Source organism: Dioscorea cayenensis, chromosome 6 (assembly GCF_009730915.1).
Source record: "Dioscorea cayenensis subsp. rotundata cultivar TDr96_F1 chromosome 6, TDr96_F1_v2_PseudoChromosome.rev07_lg8_w22 25.fasta, whole genome shotgun sequence".
In the NCBI taxonomy this organism is placed as follows: Eukaryota; Viridiplantae; Streptophyta; class Magnoliopsida; order Dioscoreales; family Dioscoreaceae; genus Dioscorea; species Dioscorea cayenensis.
In genome coordinates this window covers 6,527,123-6,550,786 of record NC_052476.1, presented here as the reverse complement: position 1 = coordinate 6,550,786, position 23,664 = coordinate 6,527,123, and the positions used below count along the sequence as shown (strand labels likewise).

Here is a 23,664-nt window from a genome sequence, read left to right as displayed (position 1 = left end):
TTTAAAAAATATAAATTAAAATTAAGAATTTTTTAATAAAAAAAATTAAATAATAAAAACTAAAGAGTAAAGAGTAAGAGGATTAATTATCAAACTAATCGAGGCAATTAGCATATAATGAATAAATAAATAATTTTAAAGCAAAAATCTCAACCATGTTTGTTGTTGGTTCTATAAAAACGTGTTCAAGGCTATATTTAGGCTTGTTATTTGTTGTTTCAAAAATCTCAACCACCTAATCTAATAAAAACTAAAGAGTAAAGAGTAAGGAGGTTAATTATTAAACTGATAGGGGCAATTAGCATATTAAATAAATAAATATTTTAAAACAAAAATCTTAACTTGTTGGTTCTATATATAGAAACGTGTTTCAAGGCCATATTTAGGCTCGATATTTGTTGTTTCAAAAATCTCAACCACCTAATCCACCCATTAAACACCCCGTGTTTAGTGGCCATGTTTAGTTGTAGATAAGACCTTACAAAAAGATTTGAAAAACTTTTAGGTGGCGATCTTTTAGCTGGAATGAAATACAAGCTACTTTGAGACGAACAAGCTTCCCAGGAAAGTTAAGTCATCTCAGTGGCGGAACCAGAAATAAAATCAAGGGGGTGCTGGGTTTAACTAAAAAATAAATATAAAAAATTAATTATATTAATCCAAATTTAAGATTATACTAATTAATTTTTTAAAAAAATATAAAAATATAAAAATATACATACCACTAACGAAGTGAGAGTTGAATCCTTCGGTTTTGCATATTCTGAAATCGAACCAAAATAGCTTCATCATTAATTGTTTCAAACACTTGGCGTTCGATATAGCATATCATCATATCATTCAACCATTCATCTCTTATCTTATTGCGCAAATCGGTTTTGATGATATTCATGGCCGAGAAGGATCTTTCAACTGATGTTGTTGCCACCGGTAAAATCAAAGCTAATTCAATAAGGCGATAAACCAACGGAAATACCAAATGCTTTCTACTTTCAACTAGTTTCACAGCAAGACTTGCAAGATCATCACATTCAACAAAATCAGAACATCTTCTAACATCATGAATGTATGTGTGAAGTTGCTCTTTTAGAACTTGAAGATCTTGTATAGAAAAATCATCATAATAAATTTCTGCAAGACGAAGTAGCTTGGCATGATGGAATCTAGAAAATGAATTTCTTGGATCAAGACATGATATGCAAGTTAGCAACTCTGTGGTTGTCTCAGTGAACCGATTATTCATCTCAATGGCAATTAAATCAATAACTACAATAAAAATCTCTGCATGATAATGATGATAATAAGTAATCCACTGCCCTTCACGCCTAGAACGGCCCCAAACTGGTATTTTGTCTTCCATGTTAGGCACTGTAATATACATTCTATCACAAAAACTTCAAACCTCTTTTAATAACTCATTCCATCTGTTATCCCTTAAATCTTGAATACGATCTTTTACAGTATCAATTAATGCCATTGCATTGACAATATTTTGATCTTTCTGTTGTAAAGCATTTGATAATTCATTTGTGATCCCCAACACTTTCATCATCAAATGCAAGACAAAGACAAACTCAAAGCTTTCCATTTTACTAATCAAGCTTGACGCCAAACCTTTTTGATCTGCAACTGATCCATCTTGACACACATTTTGTAACACCTCCAAAACTGATTCCCACATTGTCAGGAGACGAATCAAAGTTGTAAAATGTGAACCCCAACGAGTATCTCCTGCTTTTGCAAGATTTGTCTCTTGATGCTTTCCTTTTCCTGAAAAAATCTCACCAGTCTCTAATCTTTCAACAATTTTTTGATGATGTGTTTGAAGCAATGCATCTTTTCTTTTACATGACGCACCCAGGATATTCACAATCATATTTGTATAACAAAAAAAATCAGAAACAACCAGAATACCCTTGGCAATAGAAACAACTACTAATTGTAGTTGGTGGGCGAAGCAGTGGATATAAAATGCGAAAGGATTTTCCTTTAAAATCAATGTCTTCAGACCATTAAATTCTCCTCTCATATTTGAGGCTCCATCATACCCTTGTCCTCTCAATTTTTGAAATTGATAGACCATGACGAGCAAATAATTCATCTAAAAGTTACTTTTTAGAGAAAATGTCTGAAGTGTCGGTTACATCGTCGAATCGCAAGAAATCTTTCAACAACTCGACCTTGCTTGTTCACAAACCTCAAAATGATCGCCATTTGCTCTTTTTATTGATTTATCCCGAGACTCATCAACCATTAGTGAGAAATTACGTCACCAATTTCATTAATAATTGCTAATGTTGTCTCTAGAAGACATGCATTCACCAATTATTTTTTTGAATCATTGGAGAAGTTAATTGATTATTCCGGGGAGCATTTTTCATTAATAACATTCCCAACCTTCTCAACCCTTTTTGCATACCAATTGAGTATCTCCAGAAAGTTTCCCTTATTTTTAGAACTTGAAGACTCATCATGACCACGGAATGCAAGACCTTGTACTAAAAGAATTCGTACAACATCTAGAATAGTCTAGTTAGGCGAGAGTGATAATCGATCTCCATTTGATGCCCATGAGAAGATAACACGTGTGACACACTTTGCCTCTGATTTTTAAAATCTTCACAATGTCGTCTAGCATCATTATGTGCACTATTCTATCGGACCTACATGTTGATTAAAGGCCTCAAGTGCTTTCCTCCAATTAGAAAAATCCTTTTCTTGTAAAAAAATATCACTTGCTCCCTTTTTCACTTCTATCCCGCTTTCGAAGAGCAAACAATAAAAAAAACAATAGGCTTCATCTTTTTGCCACACTATATTCCAACCAATCATACTTTTGAAACCACGCTTCTTGAAAGCGTCGCATTTCTTTTCCTTGTTGTTTTTTGGGGAAGTCATATCCAGTTGGTTGACATGGTCCTTTCAATAAATACGATCTTTGAACTTGATCTCTAATACCCACATCATACTCTTCAATTGGTTGGCGAATTCCAGGATCATCAATGATATCATATGGACTGAACTCAACATGAGTTCTCTTTTGTGCTCCAGTGCTAGCTTCAGAAGAAATATTTGTTCCCGATTCACAACTTTTTGGTTTAGGTTTAAAAAACCTCTCCATATCTATATATAATAATTAATTCAACAAGAAATTAAAACCTAAAGTAACAAATAATGTAATTAAAAAAACAACTAAACTCAATTAAAACCATAAGTAACAAATAACGTAATTAATAAAATCATAAAAACTAAATTTTATTTAAAAAAAAAAATCTTACCTGAATAGTGGCAATGAAGTCAACAATAAGGTGGAGAAAACAAATAAACAATGATTCTAGTAAATTTGCTGATGGTGGGCTTGGAGGCTTGTGTGCACTGGGGCTAGGCTGTAAAAACAAATCCATTAAAAGCTCCTTCCATCTTGACATCAATGCAATATACGAAGAAAACAAAATATATTTGCAAATAGACTTTTGAAAATGTCATTATGCATTTATGCTTACATAATACATACCATTTGGTTCAAAGATATATTTAATGTATAACAAGATGTCTGAAGATGTACAATGAATATAGATTAAAAAAAAGGGACCCAACTTCGAAAGTGTACAAATCACAACACCTAAAATAACCAAAAGTTTTTTGAGTTGGTTGCAGACTTGGAATTCTACAACATAGTTACATATTAGAAGAACCATGTATTATGTGGGCTAACCATGTACAAAGTTTCATATCAAATAAAGGAAAGCCTGGCTATAATTCTATAAACATACATGCTCAGCTTGATTAGATTTCTCAAAAACATTGATCCATTCAGGTTACATTTTATGGAACTATTTGTTAATGCCCTAAAGAAATTTGAATTTGTTTAAACAACTAAATTATATTAATTCAAGCACAGCACTTGAAAACTTTGACAAGGATAGACACTTAATTGGACTAATTTGCTTATATTGAGCAAATGATGTAGAATTCTTAATATATGCAGTCCTGAATCCTTAACAGAACACTTTTAAAAAAAAAAAATTGATTACCTGGTAGATGATTTGGAAGAGAGAGATACCCCAAAATCCAGCAATTTTACAGTCACTGTGTTACCACTAGGGATAGGCTGAAAAAAATATCATTAAAAGCTTTGTATAAATATCATCGAGAAAAAAATGGAAAGAGCGAGGGAGGTTTCAGGTTTGGAACTTGGAAGAACCTATGGCACTGGCAGTCTTCGAGTTGATGAGGAGAACGGCAAATCACTGGGAGTCTGGGACACTGGATCAGTTTATCAATAGATCACCAAAGGGCAAAGGGCAAAGGGCAAAGGCTCTTCTCAAAGAAAGAATTTGGCTAAATCAATGTCTAAGATCATGACTTGTTTCAATCAAACGGTGGAAATAAAATAAAAAAAAGTCACACTGACAAGGTCAAAAGGCAATGGGCTCATTGGAAAATGTGTTAAGTTAACCCATTAAATTAATTATTGGAAATAAATGTTGATGATTAGGTGCTCAACACTTTACAGTTCAAGCTTTGTCAAGACTTAAGGGCTGCTCATCTACTAAACTTTGCCAAGGGGGTGCTCAAGCTGTGAAGCACCCAAATTAAAAATTAAAAATTAAGAAGAACTTGGGGGCCAAGGGGGTGCTTGAGCACCCCCTTGCCTCCCCTCCCTCCGCCACTGAGTCATCTCATTAATTTCTTATATTTTGATTGAATCTTGTATAAGATTCTCATTCATGAATGCCTAGACAACTTCTTGGTGTTTGAACTTGATGAATCTTGGTAGGCTTTCGATTTCTTGACATCTTTTGAATTGATCTACTTCTTATTGATATTCAAATTTAATTGTGGCAATACTTGACCCATGAATTTAGTTAGCGATAGCTCGAATTTGTGTGCATAGGTTTAGTTAACAAGAGCCTTCTTGGTGTTTGAACTTGAAGAATCTTGGAAGGCTTTCGATTTCTTGACATCTTTGCAATTGATCTACTTCTTATTGATATTCAGATTTAATTGTGGCAATACTTGACCCATGAATTTAGTTAGCGATAGCTCGAATTTGTGTGCATAGGTTTAGTTAACAAGAGCCCAGACTTATGATCGAGTGTGTGAGTGATCTCCACAACTAAAAGAGTTTGAACTCATTTCTTAGAGTTAGAATGATAAGAACTCTCCAGACTAAAGTGATTATTAGTGAGGATCATAAAGGAAAATACATTCATGGAGGGGAACGTGCGAAATACCTTGTCCACCATGTTTAGAAGCTAGTCACTTAGAGATAAGGGCTAGTTTATGCAAGGAACTTCAATGGTGCAATAATCATTAAGAATTAGGTTTAAGAATCTATTAAAAATTGAAGTCATTACTCTAAACAATCAACAAAATTCTTGTTCCATGCACTCGCGACATTATCTTCAAGTTTTCTTAATCATGTTTGTGAATCTCGGAAGCACATTCTTGGCCTTTGTTAATTTTTCTTGTTAACAATCTGAGCTTTATTTGATTTTTAGATAACAAGAGGAGAGTTAGTAGCTAGTACTTAATTTCCTCAAGGGATCGACCTTGCTTTGTTGCACACTTTTACTGCTGACATGATACAAGCACTCGTGCTTTTTATCTTGTTCACATAGCTCATCAGAAGTGATAGTAGGCTCCCATGATGTTTGTTCACAATCACATAAGTAAAATTTAGGAAGAGGAATAATATCTTGGAATTTTTCATATCTTTTATTTCATGTTTTCTCTTTTCTTTCTCTTACAAAATGAAGGAGTATTATACTATATTTATAGAGTTAGACTCATAATTAAACACTGCTTCAAGTTAGAAATAGCACAAGACTTCACAAAAACAAAAAAACAAAAAAACAAAAACAAAAACAAAACAAAAGTTTTACAGACTTGACACTATTAAATTCGGCATAAATTTCTTTATGAAACTCTAAATGACTCAAAATAAATTTTGTCATAAACTCGACTCCCATAGATTTATTTTGGCTTTTAAATCACTAAGTTTGGTTATGATTTCACCTTTAAAATTTCAAATGAAATTCAATATTTCTGTAGAATTCAAGAAATCAAGTTTATACTTTCAACATCCGTTTGTAAACTTGATTTCTTCACAACTCCAAGCATCATTATTAATTTCTGAAAACCATCATACTTGTAGGGCTTGAAAAAATGTCAGCAACTAGATCAAGAGCTTTCATAAATTCTAAATCAGCTTCCTTCTTGGCATTGCATTCTTAAATTAAATGAAATCTCGCATCAATATGCTTGCTTTCTTCATGAAACACTGGATCCCTATCCAATTCTTGGTCCAATTTGTTATCAATCATGATCTTTGTTGCTTCTAGTTTCTCTAAAAAGAGCTCTTTCAATAACTTTCTTAGCCAAGTAGCATGGCATGCACAACAAGTGGGTGAAACATATTTTGATTCATAGGTAGACATTGTAACTATGGGTTGAACACGAAGAGATACCATTATTTCCCAAGAAGAACACAAAACCAATAGTGCTTTTCTAGTCATCAAGATCTCCAGCAAAATCACTATCACAATTACACATCAAATTACATTCTTTGGAGGACGAATAAAACACGCAAAACTAGCAAGTTCTCTGGATATACCAAAGGATTCTCTTCTTTGTCTTCATGTGAACTTCAGAAGGTTTCTCCATAAAATAGCTACCAAATACCACTGTAAATGAGATATCCAACCTTGTACAAGTAAAGTATCTTAAGCTTCCAATAAAATTTTTGAATAAAGTTGTATCTACACTTGCTTGCCCATCCAACTTTGGGAGATTTGTTTTACACTCTATCGGAGTATATGCTTGCATTACAACAAATTGAATTTCTTCATCAACTCCTATGCATAGCTTTCTTGAGTAATAAAATTGCCATCCTCAAATTGTTTCATTTTAATGCCTAAATAGTAGGACATCAACCCAAGTCATCTCAAATTCTCGAGCAACTAAACATTTGAAATCTTTATTAATATGATCATCCACATAGATACAAGAAAATAACAAACCATCTTCATCCTTTTTAACATAAACAAAATACTCTTATAAACACCTATTAAAGAAAAAGCATTCTCTTGGAAGAACTTGTGGCTATTCCATACTCTTGGTGCTTGATTGCGCCCTTAAAATGCCTTCTTTAACTTTAGTACTTTATCTTCTTTCCCTAAAATTAATTACATGCCCAATTGGTTACACACTATAAACTTCCTCTTCAAGATAGCCATCAAGAAATGCCGAATTGACATCCATTTGATGAATTATCTAATGATTTTGTGTTGTAAGAGAAATCGACAAAGGAATATTCTCCAAAGAGAGTGACAGGAGCAAATATTTTTTTCATAGTCAATCCCTTGCTTTTGCTTGTACCTTTTGATGACAAGTCTCATCTTGTATCTCTCCACTTCACCTTTCTCCTTTGCTAGATTCTACAAAAGTTAAAGGTTCAACATCTATAAATAAACATATCAAATTAGTGTTTTCACATATTCCATCAAGGTTGTGATATCCTAGAAGCCCAATGCTTTTTGGTGAAGATGTGGATGTGATGCTTGATAATATGGAGTCAATGAAGACGGTGAAGTGGGATCATTTCTTTCTTCATGGATTATCTTCTCCTTCTCCTCATCTTCTTCTTCTTCTTCAAAATATGGAAGAAAATCATAAGATTATTTCATGTAAGTTCTCAAAAAACATGATGTTTCTTCAGCGAATTAAACATCTCTGCTAATCAAAATCTTTGAAATGCTTGAATTAAACAACTTGTAGTCTTTTGAGATCTCATTATAGCTGTTGAAGACAAACTTCCTAATTTGATTTTCATGCTTAGATCTTTCTTGCTTCAGAATATGCATATAAGCAATGGAGCCAAAACTACTATGTGCGATGCACAAGGCTTCCATCCACTGCATACCTCTTGAGGGATAACATCCTTTAAGTTTCTTGTATGAGTATCGTTTGAGAGATTAATCGTGCATCCTACTGCTTCAGCCAACTGATCTTTAGGCCTGTTTTTACTTTTGAACATAGTTCTCACCATATTGAGGTTTGTTATGTTCTTTCTCTTGGCTACTCGATTTTGTTAGAGAAATCAATGAACTATCAAATGATAGCAGATTCCATGAAACTCAAAATAATAATAACAATAATAATAATAATAATAATAATAATAATAATAATAATAACAACAACAACAACAAACTCATTAGAAGTAAATTATCCTATGTTATAAGTTATTAAAGCTATAATCTAAATGCCACTTTCTTTCTCAACTAAATCTTTAAACTTTCTAAATGCATCAAAATCTTTAGACTTGTACTTTGGGAAATACATTGATGGCCGCTCACCAAAATAGCTGCAGTGCACTGCAAGTGCATGGGCTATATCAAGTAATATAGAGTGAGCAAGGTTGTCATATCCCATGAGGAACATTATTACTAGTATTACATAATTTTCTATTATGTCTTAAAGCAATAATGATGGTTTGATTGGAATTATAAGGAAATAACTATACAAAATATAAAAGGTAAGAGCTAAAAACCAAAGAGGCTTACATGGGTGTTGAATCCCCTTAAAACCTGAATATGGTTTCAAAGTTGGATCTCAGATTTATATCAAGAGACCAACGGAAGTCCTGTGGTATACTAATCCATTTCTCAAGGCAATTAGTAACTAATCTCTTATTGAACTAAATCGACTTCTCTTTTTTGCATAGGTTCTATATAATTGCATTGCGATCAATGAATTCCTAGCATGTGGGCAATCCAAGTTTCCTCGAATGAACTAATCTCTTTCTCAAGAAAACTAGCACCTACTCCCATATAAGATGGAAGGTAAAGAACTCTTTTAAACTGAAATTTGTATATTAAAATAATTTTTAAATTTTGAACAAAATTCCTCTTGATTAACTGTAGTTGGCCCGTTGCAAAATACACTTGGTTGATACAATGTGGTTGTTGGTACATGTGATAACTTTCATTTATATGTAGTCTACAATACAATGATTTGATGGTACATGATGACTTTCATTTATTAATAATTAAATACATAAAATATTTTAATTTTCAAATATTTATTTTAATTCATATTAATTAAATTAATAAAAATTGGTATATTAAAACAATTACAATCACTGTAAAGGAACACGTGATGACTTATACGCAAGGGGTGTTGTCAAAAAAACTTGACAACGCCCGTTCCGTATGTCCCGCTAGTGCACGGGTTTGTCGAAGTAATAAATCCCATATGAGTGGGTATCATATCCACAGAGAGTAGGGAATAAAAATACTTGAATTGTTTCTTAACTAAGCGAAAAGTGAATAATAGTTGTGTAACAAGATGTAATGTAAACAAAAGTAAAAGAGACAAGAGAGAAGGCACAAGTAAAGGGGAGGTAAGGCAATTGATATAAATAGGGTACCCGGATATTGTTCAGCCTAGGACAATCATTTCAAGTGCAAAAACCATCTAATATGACAACCATGTCATATGCGTATATGATGACTTTCATTTAGTATTAATTAAATTAGTCACTCATATACGACAGGCATGTCTATCAAGATTTAACAACCAATTCCTCTTAATTTGATAGGATTTAATTATTTAAAAAAATATATTTAATTATTAATTTTATAAATTATTAATTTTATCAATTAATTGATTAATTAATTAAAAACTTAATTTAAAATATTTAGTTTTAATATTATTAATTAAATCAATCAAAATTTTGCATATAAAAATAGTTTTATAATTTTGAATCAAATTCCTAATACATTACTTTAGTGGTCCTCTTCCTAAACACACTTATTAGTTTGATAATTATCAATTGACTCCATAATAAGGTATACTTAGCTAGTCAATTTTACATAAGATTTATTATGTCTTTTAAGATAACCCACCACTCTCTTTTTACTGGATTTATTATTTAGATAAATATATTTACTAACTATTTTTTAAAGAATATCAATTTTAACAAATGATTATTTAATTTTCAAATATTTATTTTGATTTATTTTAATCAAATCAATCAAAAGAAACTTTTTTCCACCAAAATCAATGGAAATTTTATATATTAAAAAATATTAAAATTGTGAACCTAATTTCTAATAACTTACTCTGACGGCACCATTTTCACACTTGGTTCATAATTATAAGTATTAAGTTGACGTGATATATGACTTAATAATAAGGACATTGATGGGACATGTGATGCCTTGCTTTGTATGCATATCCATTGCACATATGCTATACTTGTCTTGGGATTGCGATAGAGTTAGCAGAGCGGGCATGTCCTGGCCATCCCATTTTCGAATTCCCAACACTCCAAAATCAACCCAAATTTTTGAAGGCAATTATGGGGAACTTTTCCTCCATATTGGGACAAAGGTAGGTTCCTTGTCTCATCTTTCTATCTCTTCAACTTTTCTTCATTAATTTTTAAACGAGTATCGATCAAAATAAGATAAGAAATAATTAATGACAAGATAATTATTTTAATATAGATAAGTATATATATATATATTTCCGAAAGACATAGACCTGTCATAAATCAAATAATAATACTCTAAAAAATAAAATTAGAATGGGAAATTCCAACCTTTAAGAACACTGAAGGCTTTAGAAGTTCATCACTTTTTCATTAAACCAACCTTCAATATGAGGATCTCAGTCATAATTGGTTCGGTGCTCTTATCACTATTTTTGTGTGTTAGAGTAATAACCCTGCTTGTATATATATATATATATTGTATTTATATGTATATATACATCCTCATGTAAATGTCATTATTGTATTTATATGGGCTAGTTTGCCCAATGAAATCCAACTCATTCTTTCTATCATATTTTGTCTATCATGGTATCAGAAGCCTGCCAATCTCCCTGGAATTTTGCATAGTTCAGTCTTTGACAACAAAGTCGTTTGTTTGGTTCTCTTTGTTTTGCCGGAACTCTGTAAGCCACTTTGTAAGTCCACTGACAACTTGTAAGCTTGTCACATAGCTTTGTCTACCCAGTGACGAGCTTTGAGAGCTCGGTCTACTTGAAGCACCATAGTTATTCCATTATTTTCTCTTTCTCTATTAAAAAAAAATATTGTGCTTCACTGTCACGAACCCAAACCTGCAGTCGCCAGATCTTGTTGTACCCTGCCCTATTTTTTTAAACCCTAATCTTTTTTTTTTGTTATATTTTTGCATGTTTGGGAGTTAGAATGGCAATTTGGTCTTTTTTAATGTTCCTTCTTTTGGCAATACCCCCAACCATGCTTTGTCATTTCAAAGCCATGCCTTGTCTTTTAATGCCATACTTTTCCTTTCATTATCTCTTTGCTTTTCTCTTGGAGAAGAAGGAGACATTGAATGCAAAATCCTTCCCTTGATGGCTTGAAGCTCCATCTTTCCTTCCTACTCTCTTGAAGCTAGCAAGGTAAAAACACCATAATTCTTTCTTGTTTTCTCATTGTTTCTTCATCCTTGCTAGGTGAACTTAGTGCTTATGGTAAATGAGCATATTTGAGCCTAGATTCTTGCATTATCTTATTGTTAGATTGTAAAAGGTTATTGGAGTATGTTTCCCTTGTTTGTTTTCCAATAATTGTTGGAATCTTGAGTGAATCTTGTGCTTGCAATTTCGGGGGTTATTGTAGCACCGGTGAGTTCTCCTTGTTTTCTTGGTTTCTTTGGCTTAGAGGGAAGCCTGGAACCTTTGGAATTCTTTAGAAATCACCAATCTTAGCTTTGAGCTAACACTTGACATCGTTGAGGATCAATGTGTGTGTTTGATCTTATGGTTTTCCTTGGTGTTTCTTTGACTTACTCTTATCTTGCTTGTGTGTGTGTGTGCGGTTATGGTTAGTTAGGTATTGAGGGATTGGCTTGAGGCAAGGAACCGGTGGAGGAGCAACACTCTCGCGTGTTATACTCGCCTAAGTTTGTGACTTGGACTAATTAGCATAATTCTATTAAAAAACTACTAATAGCTATATATATATTGTGGTTTAAGTAAAGCTTTATTGGTTTATACTTATTTTGTATCTTGTTTAATGATGGTTATTATTGTTAAGGAGTTTGTGAAATCTTTGTTTTGTGAAACTTGGGATTTGTCGTGGAATTCTTTAATTTTGCATAATCTAAGCTTAAACTCCTTTTAGGCTATCGAAAAGAAAGAATTTCCATGTTATTTCTTGTGTTGGATTATGTAAATTGTTTTGTATTCAAAGCTTGAGTTTTGCTTGAGCGTTTGTCATTTCCTTATAGAAATGGCTGAAATGGTGTTGATTGATGGTAATTGTTGGCTATTATACTTCATGTGGAGTTGTGCTTATTGTTGAGTTTGTATGGTGATACCCTACCGCAGTAGGCGGTCTCCACGGCCAGCCAATGGAGGTGGTGTGGTAGACCAACTGATTATTACGAGAGCCAGTTCAGGTGGGAGTGTAGAATCCTGATTGGATATTCATCGCAAAGCCATTGTCACCATATGGTAAACCGATGGGTTAATGTCAAGGGCATGAGTACTTTGACGACTCTAAACTTAGCCACGGTAGCGGTGAAGGTTTAGGGAGGTTTCTAGACCACTTTATGCTGGGTGAGTGTTGGGTGTTGCTTTACTCTGGGTTTGAGATTTACTTCCTTTGTGTTTTTCTTGTTGTGTCATATTGAATTTGTGGTGAGGGGGCGAAGCCCAATTGTCGCTCTTAGGAGGGCAGTTTCTCATAAATTCGATTTGCCACTAGTTTTATGTTTACTTATTGTGAAACCCATGATTATTTAGTTGTTATACTTGTATTTTGGAACTATTTTGTTTTATATGTTTTATGGTGAAATATTAGCTAGAAATGAACTCGTTTTCATATTTTTTTTAGCCCTGTGTTTGGTATTTTATGAATTTGATGTTGTAAAACCCTACTTGAGGCAAATAGCTTTCTTGGCCCTAGCTTTATTAGTTTGTTTTGGAGATCACTACTATGTGTAATTATGTTCTAAACTAGTTGTGTTATTAGTAAAGTATTATTATTTTGGTGGTTTATGATTACTATACTTTTGGTATATTACTAGTAGAGTTGTGCTAACCTCTCCTCACTGAGTAACTTTAGTTGCTCACCCCTCTTTCTTCCTCCCAGTCTGTTACAGGAAGTAGGTGCAGCTGTGTGGCAGCGTGCTAGCATTTGCTACCGTTATATCTTCTATTTTTCCCTTTTAGTTCATGTATGTTATATTTGTCATGAACATGTTATTTATTCCCGGATCCACTAACTTGTACAGAACCTTGTTGCATGCTTTTGTATCTAAACAACTCTTAAACTCTTATGTATCAGGAATTCCTAATGTTATTAGTGTTGTTTCCCTGTGCAGTTATGAACCTCTATATTTTTTGTATATTGCAGTCGTTAATGTTATTGTTACTTCCGCTGTGTATTATTGTGCTTCTCTGTTCTATATATAATAGATGTTGTTGAATTCTAGGTGTGTTGGTCAGCCTTGCGGCGTGCCGAGGGTTGAGTGGTGGAGTATCCCTCCTTGTGATTGTCACGGCGGTTGTCACGTCCCGTGGGCTTGAGGATCAGGGCATGACAGATCTACTGCCAGGTCCCACACCCGCCGTAGCTGGATTTATGCCGTTATGATGCCATACCCGAATAGCTTCGTCACCGCCAGTACCTTCCGACTACCAGCCAGTGCTTACCTCGTCATCCTGCTGCTGACAAGCTCCAAAGCAATACATTTACATCACCCACACCTTCAGCCCACTGCCGACAAGCTCCATGTCAGCCCAAGCCATCTTTCCCGCCCATAAGAATTATTTACATCATCTTTTCCTTGATTCCCAACCGGCATGCATTTTCACCCATTCAAGTCACAACGTAATTGGCCTTATCGCCTCAGTTTGATTCCCATCTTTATTTCATTTTACAATATACATATTAATTATAATATATATCTTAAAAAAACAAAAAAATAAAAAACAAAACACAAAAACAAAAACAAAAACAAACGCACATGCACACATGGCATTATCTTCATCTCCACATTTCCTTGCTCCTGTTGATATCATATTAAACGGTCCCAACTATAAAGAATGGTTTACTACTATTCATATAGTCTTACTTGGTGTAGATCTGCTTAACCATGTCGACGATATCTCTCCCCAACCGTCCAAACCTGACACATCATCGACACTTGCTGATTATCGTAACATGACCATTATCTGTCAGTCTTATGAGATTAATGTTCGTATGAAAATTGGGCATCTTCCCACTGCTCATGCACTGTGGCACACCTAGGTAGTACATTTGAGCATTCTAACTCTGCTCATCAGTATGCCATTCTGCAAGATCTTACTCACATACAGTAACGTGAGCGTTTTGTCAGGCGAGTATGTTAGTGACCTATGATCCTTGTGGCGTCAGATTGATTCTTTGGAGGAGTCTACTTGCTTGACATGCAGATGTTGTAAAACTCACACTCAATCTCGCCAAACACAACGCACCTTCGAATTCCTAATGCATCTTTGTCCTGATTTTCAGGCTGTTCATAGGCAACTACTTAATCAGGACCCTCTTTCCTCATTTGACATTGTCATTCATAGTGTTATTGCTGAGGAGACTCATCTCAGCACACTATCTAATTAATCTCTCTCTATAGACACAGTTTTCACCATAATCTCACCACGCTCTTGTCGGGTACCTCCTAGTCCTTCTGTACACCCAGCTCTTGCTTCATCCAACTCTTTCTAGATCATCTATTATCTGTTATTATTGCAAGCGCCCTAGTAATATGAAGAGTCAGTGTCTTAAGCTTCAGCACCAACAACAGTAGCAGTCATCATAATCTTGCTGACAACGCCCCTTGCGTGTTACCCGCAAGTGCACAGGTTTGTCGAAGTAATAAATCCCAAGTGAGTTTGATATCGTACCTCACAGGGAGTAGGGAATAAAAATACTAAGATTACTACTTAACCAAGTGAAGATGAATAATGATTATGTTGATGAAATGTAATGTAAACTGAAATAAAAGAAACAAGAACGAGAGGCACAAATAAGTGAGAGGAAAGGCAATAGATAGAAGTAGGGTACTAGGACAATGCTTCCCCCAAGACTAATGTTTCAAGTGCAAGACCAACTATTATGTCTCCTAATTGATGCTTAATGAGTTGTGGACATCCTTGAATACACGATCCCAAACCTAAGGTCAACCGTGACTAACTCTACACTATGCCCCGGCGGAGAAATCAAATAGTCTCAACACCTCACGCTGTGTAAAGTTGCAAGATGCTCTAGGGATTCAAGGTGATAAACCCTATTTCTATGTGTAGATCTAACCCTTTGGTCCAGGCGAAAGATCCTTAGTCACAATTAAGCCCTAGGTGCTAAAGTCACTTCAACGCTTCACTCTGTTGCTCGCGCAACTAAGCACCAACGGAGTTCATCCCTTAGCCCTTCACTCTACTATAACCGCAAAGAACTCTTGGAACGTGGAGGTAGGATAAATCACATTGAAAGGGAAAGGGGACGCTCCGCTACCTCTCGACTCATCCTCTCGACCCTCTCCAACCTTGCTTTGTCTAACTCTCATGGTGTGTCACTCATCCACAAAGGTTACCAAGATGGTCTCTCAACCCTAAAGTCACTCTAAGGGAGAAATCATTCAACATGTATTCAAGATTAGAACTCAATTAGAGACATCAATTAAGGAAAGCATAAGAAAAGGTTAATGAAACAAAAACATCCTAGGGTTTACAAAATCCAAGTACCCACTAGGGGGTTTAGCTCTCCATGGACCAAGATACAATCAATAATGAAATCGAAAGTAAAAACAAGTAAACCATAGGAAAAACCCCTTGGTATTCATGTCAATGGTCTTGTGGAGTAGGCTCTTCTTCTCCAAAGGTCCCCTTGTCCTACCTGAGGGCACACCTCGCTGGATCGGTGCCGATGAAAGCTCCCCCAATAACCTTCTTCCAAGAGAAGCGCGATGTTAAATCCGTACGACCACTCCAAAGACTTGCCAAAAGCCTCTCTAAACCCTAGCAAACGGCCTCCCAAAAGATGGAGAAAAGTTGGAGAGAAGGATGAAAGATGGCCCCCAAAATCTGGCTAAATCGAGGCTTAAATAGGGCTGGAATCGGGCATCCACATGGGCCTGTGGATTTCTCACACGCCCCTGTGGAATTTCTACACGGGTATGTGGAATTTCCACATACCCGTGTGAATTCTCTGGAGTCCTGATTTTCGGCTTTCTGTGAATAGTAACTGCTACAGTGAACAGTACCTGCTACTCCCGATTCCACACTTTTCATAGAGGCAACATTAACGGGCACACGTGCTATACTGTAGATCACGACGATTCTTCAATAAAAAGCCTCATTGGCGAATATCTTGCTATCAATGCACAATTCGGGATACGCAAATGCGATTGCCTTCGTGCCCCTCCAACTCATTGTAATTGCTTGAATACATGGAAGTTGGCACACATTCACGTATCTTCAAACCTAACTTGTGTCTTCACATTTGTTCCTTTCAAGATTCTACCAAATAGTGCATTCACGATGTACTTGGCCTTCTTTTCTTAATACTTAGCTTCACAAACCTACATACATGAAAGTATTACAAATACACATGTATTAGCATTAAAACCTAATAAAAATAATGCTCATCATAAGAAAAGAATACTTCATATTACTAATATACAAGCACTTATCAAACTCCCCCACACTTATGCTTTTGCTTGTCTTTAAGCAAAAATAAAACATTGAAGTATAGAAGAAGGAAATATTGAAAGTGCTTGGCCTTAGGTTCACCAAAATATGCAAGGAGAGCATTCTACAAGTAAGGGAAATTTCAACATTAAATACGAAAAATCAATGTTCTAGCTAAAAACTTGAATCAAAAAGGACAAAAAACCCGAAATCGTGCAAGTGTGCATAAACTTGCTCAATTCAACCCAGAGTATATTACTCAAAGTTCTAAGTATAAGGGAGTTATTTATCTACAAAACATAATAAACAAAAGATGGTAGTAGCTTTCACACGTCCTCTAAGGTAGCCCTTTCCGAAGTGGCCGCTAAGGTGGCTTTCACACTTTTGAGGTGGTAGCTTTCACTCATCCTATGAGATAGCTCTTTCTCTCATTAGGGCATAACTAGTATCCGATTTATGAGAGTAGCTTCATACTTCATAGGTGGTTGCTCTTTCCACCGAAAATGCACAACTAAACAATATATCCTTTTTTTAACAAGAAAACCACAAAAAATAAAACCACTTAGTACCTTAAACACTGAACTTGAGTTTCTAAAAGAGTTTCATGAGCAAGTGGTTCAACAAGTGTCAATCGGGCATAAATTCCTAGTAATTCAAGAAAAAAACTAGAGCATGAGAATATTCAATGTTAAAAATTCTCCCAAACTCAAGAATACAATCATTGCAACTAAGGTGAACCGCCATTGGCTGCGCAAGCATGTATGTCAATCAAAACTTATGTAAAAGACATGTGCAAAGTGAACTCCCCCTCCCCCCCACACTTAAGATGTACATTGCCCTCAATGTATATATGCAAGCACAATAGAAAATACATCAATCAAGTAAATATATGGGAGTGGCAGTTGAAACAATACTCCCGTGACTCCTAGTGTTGCATTTGATGGAACTAAATTATGGGAGTGAAGTTCCAACGGGTTGTGAAGCACACACGGCCAAGTGTAAAACACCTTGACCGTGTCCATGACTAGTTCTCAATTCCCATACTAACAAGACCATCTGCAGGTATACACAAGGGGATTCAGTGAAGCGCAATAAACAAAAACCAAATAAACTTGAGTATATAAAAGATATAGCAATGGAATACAACTCAAAACAAAATAAAAGATAAACTCAGAAGGAGAATCCTTTCTGAGTGTACAAGTCCAAAAGATAGTGCAAAAGATAAAATACAAGAAATAAAAGAAATAAAAGAAAAGATGCCTCAAGCGTCGGTGTCATCTGCTGTCAGCTCTACTGCTGTTGTTAGTGCTGCTGTCAGTGAATTCGGTGATTGTGATGCTTGAGGAGCCGGAGGGGTCCTTGGTCTCATAATAAAAGGTGAGGACGCATCGCACTCAAATAACTACTATAAGGTGTCGAGACGCGCCATCACCTCTGAGTGCTACGTAGCCTGCGTCTCGCGAACCTCAGCGATCTCTGTCCGTAGCACCCCTACCACACTTTCGAGCCTTTCAAAATGATCATGAGCTCGAGAGGGAGAGAACATACATACTAGGGATGGCTCCAGTGCCGCAGGAGGTGGCTCTGGGATAGGTTAAGCTCAAACGACCAGAAACTTTGCCAAACACATTTAAGCACACGACAACACTAAATAAACCACAATAAAATTCCAGCAATAGCATCTATACATCAAGATAACAACACTTAAAGCCTTATTTATGCAAACACTAAACTAAACACTAGAAAACAGTAAAGACTTGGGTTGCCTCCCAAGAAGCGCTTGTTTTACGTCACTTAGCTTGACATACCTTGTCTTACCTCACCGGGGCTCATAGATGAAGGTTTCTGCCAACCTCCTCATACTTGAGTTAGCACAACTATTTGGAGGGGTACAAGGGCAGTCACATTCAAGCATTCTGACTTGTGTATATAGAACAAGATCTCCACCAACATGTCCGTTATTGAAGAAGCAAAGTGATCCACCACATAAACGTGTGCCCGTTTGCGTTACCTCGATGAAAGTATGGATTCGGGAGTATTTTAGGCCGGTACTGTAGTAGGGTACTATAGAAAATACTGTAGCAGCACTGTTTACAGTTGGCCGAGAAAACATGAAAACAGAGAATCCACACGCCCGTGTGAAAAATCCATACTTGCGCCCACATGGGCGTGTGGATTCCCGATTCCAGCCCTTTAAAAGCCGATTTCAGCCCTGATTTCAGCATTCTTTCATCCATCTTTTCCCCTATCTTTTCTTCCACCTTTCCCCATCTTTGAAGGCGCCGGCGGCTAGGGTTTAGAGAGTCTTTGGAAAGGCTATGGAGAGGTTTGACGGCCTTCGACACCATATTTCCTTCAGAAGAGAGCTATTGGGGGAGCTTTCGTCGGCACCGATTCGGCGAGGTGTGCCCTAGGTTTGACGAGGGGATCTTTAAAGAAGACGTGGCCGATCCACAAGACCTTCGACACGAACACAAGAGGGTTTTCATTCATGGATTGTATCTCTTTATTTTTAATTTCATTATCTATTGTATTTTGCTCCATGGAGAGCTAAACCCTTAGTGGGTACTTGGGTATTTGTGAACCCTAGGATGTATTCGTTTTTACTGAATCTCTTTATTATGCTTTCAATTAATTAATGTTTATTGTGAGTTCCAATCTTGTAGGCTTGAGTGTTTGAATACTTACCTAGAGTAACACTAGGGTTGAGTGTTCTTGTTGGTAACTCTTATGAGTGAGTGAGACACCATGAGAGTTAGACAAAGGTAGATTGGAGAGGGTTGAGAGGGTGAGTCGAGAGGTAGTGGAGCATCCCCTTCCCCCGCCAGTGTGATCTATCCTACCTCCACGTTCCAAGAGTTCTTTGCGGCCATAGTAGAGTGAATGGGCTAAGGGATGACCTTCCGCTGGGGCTTAGTTGCGAGTGCAATGGAGTGAAGCGTTGAAGTGATTTTAGCACCTAGAGCTTAATTGTGGGTTGGGACCCTCCACCTGGAACAAAGGGTTCGGTATATACATAGGAAGAGGGTTTATCACTTGGAATCCCTAAAACTCATTGTAATTCTATACGAGTGTGAGGTTGAGAGGTTATTCAATTTCTCCTCCGGGACATGTATAGAGTTAGACATGGTTGACCTTAGATTTAGGACCATGTATTAAAGAATCTCCACGACTCATTAATGCATTAGTTAGAAAGCATAATAGGGGATTTTTGCACTTGAAACGATTGTCCTGGGCAGAACAATATCTAGGTACCCCATTTATCGTCGATTGCCTCCCCTATCTTTTACTTGCGCCTCCTTTATCTTTTCTTATTTTTGTTTGCATTGAGTTTGTTTTCACATTACTTTCAACATATTTTCATTCTAGTTAAATAGCAATCTTGGTGGTTCTAAGCACTATTCCCTATGGATTTGACTACCCTCTCACCGGGGCATTATTACTTCGATACCCGTGCACTTGCGGTTTACACGCATATTCGGTCGTGTCACCCATAACTTGGAAGCATGATGAACATAGTCTTCTGAAGGTAGAGGGAGAGTTATCGAGCTTGTTACTACTTGAGGGATCATTACCCCAGTTGTGTTTTGCGCATCCCCAACAGATTCATCGATTTCTGCATATATTCATCGATTTGTTCATCGGTAGTGTCAAGAAAATACAGAGTATCATCAAAGTCAAGAGAATGTCACATGGCTTCAGCAAGGCGGTATGTAAGCTTGTCATCTCCAACCCTCAGTGTTAACTACCCGTCGTTTATGTCGATAAGTACCGTGGAAGTGCGCAAGAATGGCCTCCCAAGTATTAAAAGAACATCTACATCCTCATCGGCATCCAACACTATGAAGTCTATAGGAAATATGTACTTGTCCACCTTGACAAGCACGTCTTAAATAATACCCCTCGGATGTCGCACTGTTTTGTCCGTCAATTCTAATGTCATCCGAGTAGGCCTAGGCTCTCCCAAGCCTAGCTTCTCAAAGAAAGAGTATGGCATGATGTTGATATTGGCCTCTAAATCCGCCAATGCCATCTCTTCGACCAAATTGCCAATGTTGCACGGAATCACAAAGCTTCCGGGGTCTTTCCTCTTGTTTGGCATATTCTTTTGCAACACTGCCAAACAAAGAGGCATCTAAGATCATCGATGCACTTTCCTCCAACTTCCTCTTGTTGGTCAAAAGGTCCTTCAAGAACTTTGCATACCGAGGCATTTGAGACAACACCTCCACAAAAGAAATGTTGATATGCAATTGTTTGAATAGACCCAAGAACTTTTTGTATTGCTCATCATTTTGGTCGTTCTTCAATCATGAAGGGTAAGGGATTCTTGGCTTGTAAGATGGGGGTGCTACATCTTTCTCTTTGTTGGCTCTCTCCTCAACCTCCATGGCCTCTGGCTCTTCAACATTGGTCTTCTCAAATGGAAGCCTACCCTCGACCCCACGACCACTTCTTAAAGTGATCTCCTTCACATGTTCTCTCAGGTTAGTCTTGGTGTTACTCGGCAAGCTTCCTTGTGGTCTCTTTGATAGAGACTTCGTAATTTATCCCACTTGATTTTCTAAATTGTGCAATGAAGCGGTGTGGTTGCGAAGTGTAGCCTCGACCGATTAAAACCATGTATCTGATGATTGCACAAATCTAGTCAAGGCTTTTTGTAAGTCAGTCATTCGGGTTTCCAAGACTGAAACTCTGTTCTCCATGTTCAAGGCTTGTTATTGGGAACCTAGTGGTTCTGTGGCCTTTTGTTGCCCTTGGTTGTTCTAGGAAAAATTCGGGTGGTTCCTCTAACCCATATTGTAGGTGTTGCTATAAGGATTACCTTGGTTTCTTATCGCATTACCCACAAAGTTAACTTGCTCAACGGAGATGTACCATCAACGGTTATCGGGCAATCTGACGGGGCATGCCCCCCTCCACATCCATCATAACTCGTTACGGCCGCCAATCTAGGAGAAGTTAGAGTGTCTAACTTCTTACTCAATGCCTCCACTTGGGCCGCTAACAATGTAACCGCATCAATCTTATAGATGCCGGTCACTTTCTTCTTCTCCTTAGCATTCCATTGGTAGCTATTCAAACCCATTTCTTCAATTAACTGCCGGGCTTCTCCGGGGGTCTTGCTACCTAAGGTACCTCCTACTGCAGCATCAAGTAATTGTCTTGTACTTGGGTTCAAACCATTGTAAAAAGTCTGAATGATCATCCACTCTGGAAACCCATGTTGAGGAAATTTTCACATGAGTTCCTTGAGCCTTTCCCATGTCTCAAATAGAGACTCCAATTTCATTTGCACGAAGGAAGAAATCTCATTCCTAAGCTTTGCAGATTTTTCGGGAGGAAAATATGGGGTAAGAAAAACTCCCACCATCTCTTTCCATCTAGTGATTGATGCTCTAGGTAATGAGTGTAGCCATTGCAGTCGCTCTCCAATTCAAGGAAAGTGGGAAGGCCCTCAATCTGATAGCATTATCCATAACTCCATTGATCTTGAGCATGTCGCACACCTCGAAAAAGTTCTCTATGTGGTTGTTTGGATCCTCATTGGCCAAACCATTAAACTGTGCCGACTGCTGTATCATTTGGATGAATGCTGGCTTTAGCTTCAAATCTTGAGCTGTAATCCGAGGCCACACAATGCTAGATTGTGTGCCCAAAATTGATGGTCTGGCATAATTGGAAAGTGTTCTCTGTTGCTCATTCTGTTATGCCATATTTTCTGACCCTTCACCTTCAACCTTAGCTAGATTTGACGGTTCTTGCACAAGTTCTTTTCCCTTTCTTCAGAGTGTATGTTCAAGTTCAGGATCTCCTTCAATAATTGTCGAGTGGTGTTCCCTCGGGTCATAACTTGGAGCTGCACCAAAAAAAAAAACAAAAAACAAAATTAGAATGATGATAGAATAAGAAGATATGGAATAGAATGAATGACGAATAGCTAAGATAACAAAGTGTGAAGTATCTCTAAACGCCTACTCCCTAGTAATGGCGCCAAAAACTTGACAACGCCCCTGCGTGTTAAACGCAAGTGCACGGGTTTGTCAAAGTAATAAATCCTAGGTGAGTGGGATATCATATCCATAGGGAGTAGGAAATAAAAATACTAAGATTGCTACTTAACCAAGCGAAGATGAATAATGATTATGCTGATGAAATGTAATGTAAACTGAAATAAAAGAAACAAGACCAAGAGGCACAAATAAGTGAGAGAAAAGACAATCGATAGAAGTGGGGTACTCAGACAATGCTCCCCCTAGGACTAATGTTTCAAGTGCAATACCAACTATTATGTCTCCTAATTGATGCTTAATGAGTCGTGGGCATCCTTGAATACACAGTCCCAAACCTAAGGTCAACTGTGACTAACTCTACACTATGCCCTGGCGAAGAAATTAAACAGTCTCAACACCTCACACTGTGTAAAGTTGCAAGACACTCTATAGATTCCAGGTGATAAACCCTATTCCTATGTGTAGGTCTAACCCTTTGGTCCATGTGAAAGATTCCTAGTAATAATTAAGCCCCAGGTGCTAAAGTCACTTCAACACTTCACTTTGTTGCTCGTGCAACTAAGCCCCAATAGAGTTCATCCCTTAGCCATTCACTCTACTGTGACCGCAAAGAACTCTTGGAACGTGGAGGTAGGATAAATCACATCGGAAGGGAAAGGGGACGCTCCGCTACCTCTCGACTCACCCTCTCGACCCTCTTCAATCTTGCTTTGTCTAATCCTCATGGTGTGTCACTCATTCACAAAGGTTACCAAGATGGTCTCTCAACCCTAGTGTCACTCTAAGGGAGAAATCTTTCAACAAGTATTCAAGATTTGAACTCAATTAGAGACATCAATTAAGGAAAGCATAATAAAAGGTTAATGAAACAAAAACATCCTAGTGTTTACAAAATCCAAGTACCCACTAGGGGGTTTAGCTCTCCATGGAGTAAGATACA

General features: G+C 36.9%; 1 protein-coding gene and 1 non-coding gene across 2 annotated transcripts; one reads left to right on the top strand and one right to left on the bottom strand.

The window, feature by feature from the left end:
- Positions 1–724: 724 nt before the first annotated feature.
- Positions 725–1,360, bottom strand: LOC120263089. Its single transcript, XM_039271000.1, has one exon. It carries the CDS (start codon positions 1,358–1,360, stop codon positions 725–727), a length of 636 nt encoding a protein of 211 aa, XP_039126934.1.
- A 20,569-nt stretch (positions 1,361–21,929) lies between these two features.
- Positions 21,930–22,036, top strand: LOC120264178. Its single transcript, XR_005537350.1, has one exon. It is a non-coding gene; the product is annotated as a small nucleolar RNA R71 (small nucleolar RNA).
- The last annotated feature ends 1,628 nt before the right edge of the window (positions 22,037–23,664 follow it).